Source organism: Scardinius erythrophthalmus (assembly GCF_964197995.2).
Source record: "Scardinius erythrophthalmus genome assembly, chromosome: 19".
NCBI classification, from domain to species: domain Eukaryota; kingdom Metazoa; phylum Chordata; class Actinopteri; order Cypriniformes; family Leuciscidae; genus Scardinius; species Scardinius erythrophthalmus.
The window spans coordinates 5,467,562-5,481,176 of record NC_138239.1 but is presented as its reverse complement, the minus strand read 5'-3'; the positions used below and the strand labels follow the sequence as shown (position 1 = coordinate 5,481,176).

Genomic DNA, 13,615 nt, shown 5'->3' with positions numbered 1-13,615 from the left:
AAAATGTTGAAGTTATTTTCATCGTGAGCCGCTTTACATACGGCGCCCCATATATTGACTATTTGAAAAGGGTGAGAAGTAGGCCTACCCCTACTAGAAACCCTTTCAATATGTCTCGCCTTAGCTTCCTGTTTCAGTGGAAATTATGTCAACGAATCATACATAGCTGAGAGTTTCAAGGCACTTCATTCGGCCTTTAAACATGCCCGGGCATGCCACATAACCTTCTGGAATGCCCCAGCACAATATCTAAAACAATATACACTATAACTGCCCCCGGTGGGTATAAGCAAGATGTGGAGAGTCTCAACTGATGTCCCTACGGTTTCTTTATTTCCATTATCTTTAATGCACCCTGAAAAGTATAAAAATATACAGATAAATACAAACATAAGTACTTTTATACACATTTCCTTAGCTAAATCAAACATAGGCTACTCAACCAATAAACCTAAATAAATACACCACTAAACAACCATCATTTTCCACCAAAATCTATATTTACTACACCATAACCTTTAAATTACACACGGATTAACATATCAAAGCGAAATGGCTCTTTGTCAATACATAGCCTAAATAACTTGCACATGAACACCTCACTCCCGCAGCACCCACATATAAAGAACTACACATAACTTCCGCTTCCCAAGGGCGTTAAACCAAACCTGGCAATTTCCTTTGTTCCTTATCATTCCTAAGTTTGTCGTCTTTACTGTGTGCATCCCTTCTGTTCGCTCTTACTTTGTTTATGAGTTTGCAACAGCTGTAACTCGTAAGCATGGGTTTATTTATGGTTATACAGGGGTTAATTTAGCTTAGTGGGATAAACTATACTGGTGGAAGTCACTGGTGCCCGCGCCGAGTTAAGTGTTCATATCTATACCACAATCCCAATAAAAACGTCCTTTATAAATACACAAAATATGCATTTACACTCATTAAATCAAGACCTTTTAAATAACTCCAAGCGGGCAGGTCCATACACTATTGTAATAACATACAATTAAATAAACACGGAATGTACCACTATGGCCATTTACACACCCTGAATGTTACCTCAGTTTTTGGAACCAAAGGTTGAGGTTATTTTAAACAAATATTAATGAATGAATTTATTTTAATTAATTTTGAGATTATACAGGTTTACAGTAAGCAGGTAGGTGCTAAGCTTGTTAAGTTTTAACAATATGTATACTAGAAGTTTCTTACAGATGCTCATTTTCGTACAGTAGATACATACATTTCTTGGTATATATAACAAAGTAAGGTAAATATTATTCTGTTGTGTCTGTGGCAGGACAGATATATGAGAGCAACATGTTGATTTCATCAGCAATGATAACAGGACCTGGGTGAATATCTTCAGGCAGATAGTGACAGGACGTCATCTGCCAGACATCGAAGTAGATTACTCCAATATCTCGGAACATCTCCTGCATCACTGTATTCAGCTGCATTGTATACCAATCACTTTGAAAAATATCCTGTAACAACACAGATCAGTAACAGACAATACTATAAGCATTAATATTAACTTGGTCTAGACTAACTACATTGTTTGCATTTTCTACCAGAAACAGTGCTGAGTAGGTTACTTAAATATTAGTCTGTTATAACTGACATTTAAATTTGACCTTGTAGGCCTATCTAATAGGAGGAAAACAAGGAATAGTTCGTTAAAAAAAATGATTAATTCATCTATATTTCCTCATGTTTTATTCTGAGCTCTATATTAGTCTCTTTTATTGAACAAAAAAGTTACTTATTATAGCAGAATGTCTAGTAAATGGTGACCATTTTTTCATTGGAAAAATAGTTACATTTCAGTCTGTTTCTCTCACAGAACAATCATATGCCTTCTGAAACATGAAACATGGAATAGTGCTTGAGTCATATGGACTACTTTGCTTGTACTCTGGTACCCATCCACTTTCATAGTAACAAAATAAAATTAGTAGACATTCTGCAAAACCATGTAAGACAATCATACAGGTTTGTAATGACATGATACTGTATGGACTGAATTACACCTTTAAGGGATGGAGTTTTGCATGAATTGGAAAATGAAATGTCACTTCAGCACATGCATATTTGTGTTTCTAGACTTTAAATACAAAGACAGCAGGACAAATGTACCATATTACGAATACAAGACAGAAAGTTATTGAAAATGGAGTAGGATTGAAAAATGAACAATTGTACCTTTTGTCCTGCAGTGTTTCCGGACTTGATGATGACGGTAGTCTCTGGTGCACGACTCAACAGTGCAACAACAGACTGACGGATTTTGGCCACTTCATGCACGTAAAATGTAATTGGGTGAAAAGTCATGTGGGCAAATTTTGTAAAGACAAAGACTGCATGAGGACCACCAGCTATTCCATCAATTTCATTGCTTATATAATGCACGTCGATAAAGGGCATTTGATCAAATCGCAAAGGAACACCGTGTGGCCTCCAGTGAACAATGATATTATTTTTCAACTCTACAGCCATCAGGGGTCCAAGAGCATGATGAGTGTGGAGGTCAATTTTTTCTATGCCTAAATAAGATAAGTAAAACTTACATTAGACTCATTGCTTTATTTATTTCTGAAACAACTTTGCAAAGCTGCGTTTTATTGTACACAGCAACCCCTTAAAATATATGGGCACTTAAAAAAATAACTTCTCTCATAATTTACTTACCCTCATGTTATTCCAAACATGCATGACTTTTTTTTTCTGCAGAACACATTAGATTATATTGAATGTTTCAACAGTCTTTGTCTATATAATGAAAGTCAATGTGATACAAATGTATGGAAAATTTATTTTGTGTTCCACAAAAGAAAGCCATACAAGTTTGCAATGACATCTTTATTTTGGGGTGAACTATCCCTTTAAGATGCACTGACACATTTGCATGTATGAATGTCATTGCAAAGTCTTTATGAACCATTTTTGCAATAACATTTTGTAATGAAGAAAATAATTACACTGTTAAAGTGTGACCAATTTAAGTCTTTAAAAAAATTATCACTTGGTTTAATATATTGGTGTAATGGCAAGACATTCATGCATTTGTTGATGAAGCATCCATATACTTTTTGGGGCCTCTGTGTATGAATAACTTGCCTGGCAAGTTTCTTCCGAAATACTCAAACCACTGCCTTGTGGTAGAGTCTCCCATCAAGTAGAGGATCTTGTTTTTAAGACAATTTCCCATTTGTGAAGAACTGAACTTCTGGGTGTTGCACACAAAAGAATTCCAGACATCTTTCAGATAAAACCCTGCAGGAACTGGTGTCGGCATGCCAGATCTGCATCTCTCCATTGTGCCTAAAGCAAAGAAACATTAACCTGAAGAGACTGTGCCATAATTATACAAATTATTAATTCTCTTGCAACTATACATTTGATTTTAGATTATATCGGTCCTGATATATGAACATACCAATGCCTGTAGTGTTGGTAAGGATATTTATGATTTGTGTGTCTCCAGTAATAGCAACATTTGTCCTGTGAAAAAAAACAACAACATATTCTGCAGTTTTTCTAGTTTTACAATTCCTCTCTAATTCATTTTGAATCCTTTCCCACTTACTCTGTGAAAACGTTCTTCTCAAAAGGATTTAATGGGTTTTCCAAACCTCCGTAAGAGTGATGAACCAATTTGTCACACGAAAGTTTCTTTGGTCTGTCACACTGCCACACCGTCCCTGTTTTTATATCCTTATACTCACAGCAGCAGTCGCCTTTACTCCAACTTCCATCTGCACCCCACTTAATATTACATTCTACTACTTCACTGATCCTGGTTTTATCGGGTCCTGGCCCTTCAAAGTGGCCATTATAATGGCTGCGTGGAAATGAGGAATCCCTGTATTTTTTAAGAATCTGCACAACCTCACTGGAGTGCTCTAGACGTACATAAACTTGTGCCTGACCTTCCCAGGGCAGAAGAAAAGTTACAGAGTAAGTCCCATTACGGTGATCCAGAACCTCCCCGTACACACTTGCCTTCAAGAAGAATAGAGAAGGTTAAGTGTAATGCAGAAAACGTCTGCATTAGACGAATGTCTGTTGGTAAATCCAATTTTAAAGTATATAAAACTATAATATATAAAATGTTGTAAACAAAATCAACATTTAACGGGCAAATGAAACTCAATATGACAAATATCTTAATTTTTATTTAAAAAATATTATAAAATAATATAAAACAAACACACCTTTAGCTCTGAATTGAATAGATTTGCTTTGAAAAAATCTCCTCCATATCTTTTCAGGTTCTTGTTGTGGTCTCTGGCTGTGATGGTAATGGAGATATTTTCTCCCACTTTGTAACTCTCCTTGAGTCCCACAATAGAGAATGTTGAGTGGACTGGGCTTGTGCTCTGATCCAGCTGAGTGATTTCTTGATCTGGATAGGGCCAGTCCAGAGCCTTCTGTAGCCTATCCCACTCCTCCTCACTGATTCCCATGTCATGAGCGGATATTGTAGATGAAGAATTATTATTTTGAGGAACTGGTATAGGTCTGGGGGGCTGAAATGGTCTTATTTGGATCCCACCGTTCAATCCCCAAAGAACCTGAGAGAGGACCAGGATATCAATCAGATCATTGAGGCTAAAGATACTTTCTGGATAATATTAGAAAATATATGTGGATATTATACGGTTGGTGAAATCTATATAGCCTACAATGAGTTGCCTTTACATGAGTTGCATTACACAACAATTGTGATAGCCTATATAATTTGTCTGATTTCTTCAAGCGGTCATATTTACCATGTTTACTATGGTAAGGAGTCTTTTGCATCGGGTATAAATATTTCTGCCTTATACGGTGATCAGAATCCCCATTGGATCACAAACAGAAGGTAGGCCTATTGCGGCAAACGAGCACCCAGCATGATTTCAGCGCCAGATCGCCTCTTGTTTAAAGGAACCGTATGTAAGAAATGTATTTCAATTAATCATAAAATGGCCCTAGATATGTCACTAGACATTAAGAAATCATGTTCATTTCAAATACTTATATCACTGACAACAGTAGTCCAGCCAGGATATTGTCATTTAAAAGTGAAGTTGCAGCCCTCAACTGATGTTGATGTTGTCATGTTGTGTTTTGGCCTGATTCCCCACCCTCCACCTATCTACCAATCATGAAGTCTGTAGTGTTTCGGCATCCGGGTTGCCAGCTCTGCTCTAGTTACCACAGCTGCAGCTACAAACGTTCCTGCTGGATCCTGCGGCCTATCTGGCAACCTCGAGTCAGGGGGGAGGGGGAGGGGATACACCGCTCTACAGTAATTTGAAAGTGATTACAGTACCAGTTTTGGGCACAATACGGTTCCTTTAACACAAACGAACAAATTGCTAATCAACTGAAGATGTTCTTTTTCTATTGTAATAGGTAGGCTACATCGGTGCCGCGTGATGTTTCAAAAAGAGGTAATAGTGCAGCAGATTAGTAAAAAAATCGTTCACTTTGGTATAGAAGCATGAAATTTGGCACAGATACTCTCTAAGGGCCACTATTTTGGAAAAAGGCGTTGGCCCCTCTAAAATTCAATATGGCGGACATTTTTCAAAATGGCCGCCATTGCTATTCAATGCTTATTATATCAATTATTCAAACAGTGATCCAAGCATAAAATTTGATACACATATACTCTCTAAAGGACATGTTAATAGAAAAAGATGCTTGTCCCTCAAAAATTCAAGATGGCCGCCATTTTTAAAGATGGCCACTGTTCCTGTCGAATATTAAGTTGAGACATGGCAGGCAAAAACATTGTTTTTTTTTTACTGGTCAATTTTGAGATTTTTGGATATTTGTCTTCAATAACATGTCTTCTTTCAGACTGTGGTGAAAAAAAGTCCAAAAAACACATTTAGATCTTTATTTTACTACACTTTGTCTGTTTGCGTCTGTAGATTTCGCGTAAATTCAACAAAAGTTGTCGTTGTAAATCCTCCCGCCGATCCGCAATCTCTGTCTGCTCTCTGTCTTCACAGGCACCGCTGGAAAGCTCTGTCTTCACTGTACAATGCTGTCGGATCCAAATATGGTCATTTCCTTTTTATCAGCAACCAATCGCGAAAGTAAAAGGGCTGAATGCGCAATCTCATTGGCTGATGATAAATCTTTAAAGCCCGTTTTCTCAAAATGACCTTTCTCTCATACTCCAAGTCTGAAATCTCCACTTCAGTAGCACCTATATACACCAATCTTTCCAGTCTTGTACCTAGTTATATTATGAAGACATTTACAGAGGGATCTGTAAATATATTATTCCTAGCCTGATTTATATAACATTTTATTACAAAAAAACATGGCGAAAATCATTTTTTAAGGCTATTGACAGTATATTATGATTTACAGGATAACAAAAGTAGATATCCATAAATGCCTCTGTATTTTTTCCCCATCTAATATGTGAACACAATGAAAAAATTATTTTTAATCTGGCTTTATCCAATACTCAGATTTTTTTTTTTTAAATATATACAAATTAGCGCATATTTAATTAGATATTGCCTAATTTGCTAATTTAAACATTAAATTACAGAAAACGTTTAATACATTTTTTTCTCATCTTAATGTAGGTAATCAACTGGGAAAGTTTCATGGTGATATCTGCTAGTTTTTTTTAATTTTTACCCTATTCACCCGTAGTGTCTCGCCTTAATTATTTAAATTGTTAAAATGGTGATGCAAGCATACAATTAGGCAGAAATACTCTTCAAGGAACACTCTTTTGGAAAAAGGTATGTGCCACTCAAAAATTCAGGATGGCCACCATTTTCAAGATGGCCACCATTTCTGTCAAATAGTTATAATGTCTGCTTTGTCTGCCTCCTCTTCTTTGACATGTCCAGCTTAGTTAAACTTGCCAGGGATATAAAATCCCTGCCGGCATAGCTCTCAGGTTCAATGGAGTTCACACACAAGCCTCTCCACCACGGCAAGGTATAGTCCACAGAGAGGAAGGGCCACTGTTAGAAAAAAGGATATGCTACTGGTACAGGTTGCACATACAGTGGAGAGAATTTATTGGATGTATTGGATACACTGCTGATTTTGAGGTTTTCCTACTTACAAAGCATGTAGAGGTCTGTAATTTTTATCATAGGTACACTTCAACTGTGAGAGACGGAAATCCAGAAAATCACATTGTATGATTTTTAAACAATTAATTTGCATTTTATTGCATGACGTAAGTATTTGATCACTTACCAACCAGTAAGAATTCCGACTCTCACAGACCTGTTAGTTTTTCTTTAAGAAGCCCTCCGGTTCTCCACTCATTACCTGTATTAACGGCACCTGTTTGAACTCGTTACCTGTATACCTGTACACACACTCAAACAAACAGACTCTAACCTCTCCACAATGGCCAAGACTAGAGAGTTTTGTAAGGACATCAGGGATAAAATTGTAGACCTGCTCAAGGCTGGGATGCAAGCAGGCAATAGGCAAGCAGCTTGGTGAGAAGGCAACAACTGTTGGCGCAATTATTAGAAAATGGAAGAAGTTCAAGATGACGGTCAATCTCCCTCCATCTGGGGCACCATGCAAAATCTCACCTCGTGGGGCATCAATGATCATGAGGAAGGTGAGGGATCAGCCCAGAACTACACGGCAGGACCTGGTCAACGACCTGAAGAGAGCAGGGACGACAGTCTCAAAGAAAACCATTAGTAGTAACACACTACGCCGTCATGGATTAAAATCCTGCAGTGCACGCAAGGTCCCCCTGCTCAAGCCGAAACATGTCCAGGCCCGTCTGAAGTTTGCCAATGACCATCTGGATGATCCAGAGGAGGAATGGGAGAAGGTCATGTGGTCTGATGAGACAAAGATAGAGCTTTTTGGTCTAAACTCCACTCGCCGTGTTTGGAGGAAGAAGAAGGATGAGTACAACCCCAAGAACACCATCCCAACCGTGAAGCATGGAGGTGGAAACATCATTCTTTGGGGATGCTTTTCTGCAAAGGGGACAGGCCGACTGCACCGTATTGAGGGGAGGATGGATGGGGCCATGCATTGCGAGATCTTGGCCAACAACCTCCTTCCCTTAGTAAGAGCATTGAAGATGGGTCGTGGCTGGGTCTTCCAGCAGGACAACGACCCGAAACACACAGCCAGGGCAACTAAGGAGTGGCTCCGTAAGAAGCATCTCAAGGTCCTGGAGTGGCCTAGCCAGTCTCCAGACTTGAACCCAATAGAAGATCTTTGGAGGAGCTGAAAGTCCGTATTGCCCAGCGACAGCCCCGACACCTGCAGGATCTGGATAAGGTCTGTATGGAGGAGTGGGCCAGAACCCCTGCTGCAGTGTGTGCAAACCTGGTCAAGATCTACAGGAAACGTATGATCTCTGTAATTGCAAACAAAGGTTTCTGTACCAAATATTAAGTTCTGCTTTTCTGATGTATCAAATACTTATGTCTTGCAATAAAATGCAAATTAATTACTTAAAAATATCATACAATGAGATTTTCTGGATTTTTGTTTTAGATTCCGTCACTCACAGTTGAAGAGTACCTATGATAAAAATTACAGACTTCTACATGCTTTGTAAGTGGGAAAACCTGCAAAATCAGCAGTGTATCAAATACTTGTTCTCCCCACTGTATCTGCGAGAGGGAAGGCGGAAGGACCATCAGAATTAAGGCTGGTTTCAACAATATAGGTGACCAGTTCAAAGAAAGAGCCATAAGAAAGATGGCTGGTTGAATCGTTTCACTCTGTGACTCTTTCTCAAGCCTTCTGAGGTGGAGTTTCTCTCTGTTGTAAAGATGAATGAGACACAAATGATGGTATTTCAGCTCCTGTGCAATGGCATCAGCACCACTTAGTTGAGACAATAATTTAGCATCATTCAGTGTTTGTGCACATTCATGTAGTCTGTCATTCAGTTGCAGTGTCATTACCTGACGTAGGTCAGATTCAGGAGATATGTTATCACAAAAATAGCAAACCTGATCATCTAGACTTTTCTGCATCATGGTTCTGCGATGCTTTGTTTGGCCTTCATCTGTCTCACTACATTGAGCATCGGATTGTTGCTCCTGGGCACGAAGTAACTTTGTGTTGTTGAACCGAAGTCGACAATTGTAGTGATACTTCGCTTGGTTCCTTCTCAAAGTAGCTTCTATACCACCACCTTCATCCAGTCGTTCCAGGTCCAGGGTCATTGGCATTTTGTTCATCTTGTGAAAGAGTGGAATGTTGGTGGCAATCATTTTATAGCCATCATGTTGAGAAACATGATGGGTAGGTGGTGATTGTAGGGGTTCCTTTGTGTCTGTCTGACAAAGACAACATTTCATCCAATCATTTGGCCTCTTGGCTGACAAGGGATTTTCATTTGCCATTTTGGAGGTTTGTTGTCTGATTAAGGCCGAGGGGTTATCCTTTTACCACCTCAATCATAGACATAGTACATATTCAGGTATGGGATACAACTGGGTACGGGTCACCTACACCTAGCCCGATCATTCATCCAGTGCCATTTAAGTCCCGTGTGATCTGTACACCTTCCAGGTAAGCATATGTGAACAAGTCATGTATTGCCCCGCTTACCCTTGGCTCGGCTCTTCCACGCTGGCACAACCTGTCAATTCGGGTGCGGTTTAGGGACACTAAACTTAGCTATACTATTACTACTAGTCAAGAACTACAGTGAAAGTAAAACTAGATTAGCTGACACTGAATCCCATGCTGAGTTCCACAGCAGTGAAGTCACCAGTGTGCCCTGGTTGTGTAATGACGTTCACTCTATAAAACAAAACCTTCCTTAACACATTAAATTGAGCTCTGACAGAAATGGTGGCCATCTTGAAAATGGTCGCCATCTTGAATTTTTGAGTGGCACACATCTTTTTCCATGATAATGTTCCTTTAAGAATATTTGTACCAAATTTCATGATAGCATCACCATTTAAAAAAAAAAAAAAAAAAGGATTCAAGAAAAATGGCGGCCATCTTGAAAAATGGCGGCCATCTTGAAAAATGGTTGCCATCTTGAATTTTTGAGGGGCAAGCACCGTTTTCCAAAAAAAACATTCTGAAGAGAGTATTTTCACAAAATGTTATGCCTACATCACTGTTTGAACGATTGACATAATGAGCATTTGACAGAAATAGCGGCCATCTTGAAAAAATGGCCGCCGTGTTGAATTTTTGGATGGCCAGCGCCTTTTTCCCAAAGAGTGACCCTTAGAGAGTATCTGTGCCAAATTTCATGCTTCTATACCAATTTGAACGATTCTCTTGAAATATGCCATTAATCTGCTGCACTATACTGGTCATGTGTGTGATGCGTGGTGACGTGCAACACAGACGCGCTACGCTATTACACTACGTGAAAAGACTCGAGGCCCAGAGAGAAGGAAATGAAAAGTGAAATAAAGTCGTTATTTTTGTTTGGTTTTGCGCACAAAAAGTATTCTCGTCACTTTAGAAACTTAAGATTGAGCCACTGGAGTCACTTGGACTATATTAACAATGTCTTTAATGCATTTTCTGGGCCAGCAAGTTATAGTGTCTATAAGCCTGTGGAGGAGTGAGACAGCACTCAGATTTAATCAAAAATATCTTAATTTGTGTTCCGAAGATGAACGAAGGTCTTAGGCGGTTGGAACAACATGAGGGTGAGTAATTACTGACAGAATTTTCATAATAATGAAATAATATGTTGAAGTAACCTATTGAATTGCAATTTGAGTTGGGATGACAGAGAGAGGAATTTAGCCTATTATTCCTTTTTGGTGTTTTTCAGCCACAATTCTCAAAAATAAATTTAATAGTCAGAACAAGCCCTTCACAATGTGTTCAGACAACTAGACATAAAAATAAATGTCAAACATAAAAATCCATTGATTCCTGCTAAGACCTATACATTTACAGCAAATTTCTACTGTATTAAATTAAATTCTGCATTTTGTATTTTGTTGGCAGATTTATGATTTATGATTCGAATCAGCTCAATTTAGCTTAACGCACACAGCCCTTTTATTAATGCTTATTCATTTTTAAAGTCTGATTTTTTAATGTATACATTTTCTTCTGAACTTACCAGACAGGATGATGCCCAAAGAAAACATGCCAGTAGTAATATATATTGTCTTAACCTGCAGACTGAAGATACACAGAAAAAGTGTAATTTCCAAATTTAAAAAAAAAAGAAAAAAGAAAAAAAGTTGTTTAAGTTTATTTTGTAAAACCTGAGAAAACCTGTGTTGCAAATGGAACGTAGAAATTTGAATGTAAACAGTTGACCAGTGATCTATTAATACAATTTGATTGGCTGTTGACCTACACGCAACTGCACAGTTAATTTGTAAGAAAAGTAAATATCCTAAGATTTTATATTTTATGTTTTGAAATTCATAATTTAAACAGTCAAACAAAGAACTTTTGATTCGATACTTTTATTTACTGACGTTTTGTGTTGAGTGCAAAATTATTTTGAAGTCCTAAGCTAGTGAGTCAGCTTGCTGCACTCACAGAAAAGCATAAATCTGAGTAGAAAGTCAAGGGTAGCCATCTTGTAATTATGGTTATGACATGACGTGAACGCAGGTTCAGGAGAAACTTTAAAGCGGCTAAACAACGGCTGTTTGTTTGTGTCACTCTGTATATACTGAATGTCTACAAATCTGCCTAGCCTCGTGGAATGCACTGATCATGTGTGATGGTGCGCGGAGGTAGTGAAACACATAAGGTAACAGGCAGGTAGGACAAGAGTCGGACCAAATTCAATGATTGAGACTTCCACAGAAGATATATGTACGTTTTAATATTTAGACCACTTCTATTATTGATTGCTATCAGGATAGGAAGAGAGTTTCAACCAGTATAACAAAAAGTGTTTATAATACAAATTGCCTACCCTACCTTTAATAAAGTGTGGAATGTGTGGGGGTGTTTTTTTATATTAGGATTTTTGATGAAGAGAAAGTTTTTAAAAAAGTAGAAATTTAAAAAAGAAAATAGCAATTTTAATTACATTATACATGTATTTACTGACATAAAAACAAACACAGCATTTTTTTTCACATTTATAACATAAGTCAGTACTTAAATATAGGCAATAATTACACATTATACATTACACAGAAATACATTTATGAACTTACCAGAAGGGATGATGTATAAAGAAAACACGCCAGTAGTAAAAATTCTTTTAACCCACGAACTGAAATACACAGAAATTATCAATTTCCAAATCCTTCAAAACATGAAACCACCTTGACCCATAAATATTCCAATATTCATAAACCAATGATTACCTGGGGGATTTGATTTCTTTGTGGATGGTAGGACCATGGCTAAGTCTGTTGTTCTTCTTCTATAATTTGAAAACCGCTTGTGAGCGAAGTACATTCACACAACTTCAAACCAATTTCCTGTTAAACTGCTCTGAAATGAGGCAATCCCCCAAATTATGTGACACTCCCTGTCCTCAGTATTGGTTTAGCCAGTTTGGCTTTGTTTGATTTGATTGACATTGGATGTTAGATTACATATGAATGGTGAAGATTTTCTTGCTATGGGAACAACAAAATTATTTTTCCTGTTCTTTTTTTTCCCAGGAGTGTAATCATTATGGCTCTGTGGCACTCGCACAACATTATTTTCACTTTTTATTGCAAGGAAAATATACACACAATATATTATATATACAGGGTGTTATGAACTTACAGATTAGAGGATATATGGAAACTGTTAGCCCAGCCTCGGAAATATTAACTAGACTAACTAGAATTGTTTTCCAAACGAGTCATAAGCCGGTTTGTTGCGACATCAAGACGAAACATTAGCATATTGCCTGCCCACTTATTGCGCACACACACCAGGGAAAACTTGAACCTCAAACCAACAGCTGATTCCTGTGGATACTGGATTGCATCATGTCGAGAAAAAGACGCTGTGCTCTATAATGTGAAGGTAAAGGCCGTTTTTTTTTCACTGCCCAAGGACGTGCATATGAAGAATCAGTGGTTCAAATGAATCTTTACCATGATATCACAGCAGTATAATCCTAAACTTTTGCTGTGGTCCCTTTATTTCTCTGACGACTGCTTCTCAAATCTCGGAGTTCAATGCAGGATTCGCAAACCGCTTGCTTTTGAAAGATGGTGTTCAAAATACTGGGTTTTGAGTTTTGTATTATGTAGGTCTCCTCCTAACTGGCAAACTCACGTTATCACTGTCTTACTTAAATACTTCTGCTAATCAGTTGTAGTAGGCCACTATTACCTATAATTGTGTCTATTAATGCAGATTGTCTGCCATTCTCACTACTTTGAGGAAAGATTAAGCATGGAGCAAGTTCTCTTACGAGAGGTCTCTCGTATTGCGTAAGGTTAGCTTACGCATCGGGAAAGTCTTCTTTCTTCGAGATCTGAAGCCAAAAAATTATCCTTAATTTTGTATACATTGTCAACGCAGTGCAGCAGCCGACAGACCTAGGCAGGCTGATAAGCGTGCTCATTGGCTGCTCGGCGGCAACTGCTTAAGCCTATGGGTGAGCGCTCGGAACGCGGCAACCAATGAGGGCGCTTCGCGCCCTACACACCCTTCTAACCGTCAGAATGGGTGTGGCCAGCGTGTA

The 13,615-nt window shown here is 38.2% G+C and overlaps 1 protein-coding gene across 1 annotated transcript; it reads right to left on the bottom strand.

The window, feature by feature from the left end:
* Positions 1 to 1,277: 1,277 nt before the first annotated feature.
* Positions 1,278 to 12,393, bottom strand: LOC308707692 (NXPE family member 3-like; the record flags this gene model as incomplete). The annotated part of the gene is made up of 8 exons (XM_081394309.1): positions 12,291 to 12,393; positions 12,138 to 12,196; positions 4,218 to 4,577; positions 3,590 to 4,005; positions 3,440 to 3,504; positions 3,121 to 3,324; positions 2,206 to 2,546; positions 1,278 to 1,487 (listed from the first exon to the last, which is right to left on the bottom strand). Exons 1-8 carry the CDS (start codon positions 12,382 to 12,384, stop codon positions 1,278 to 1,280), a joined length of 1,749 nt encoding a protein of 582 aa, XP_081250435.1. The 5' UTR covers positions 12,385 to 12,393.
* Between the last annotated feature and the right edge of the window lie 1,222 nt (positions 12,394 to 13,615).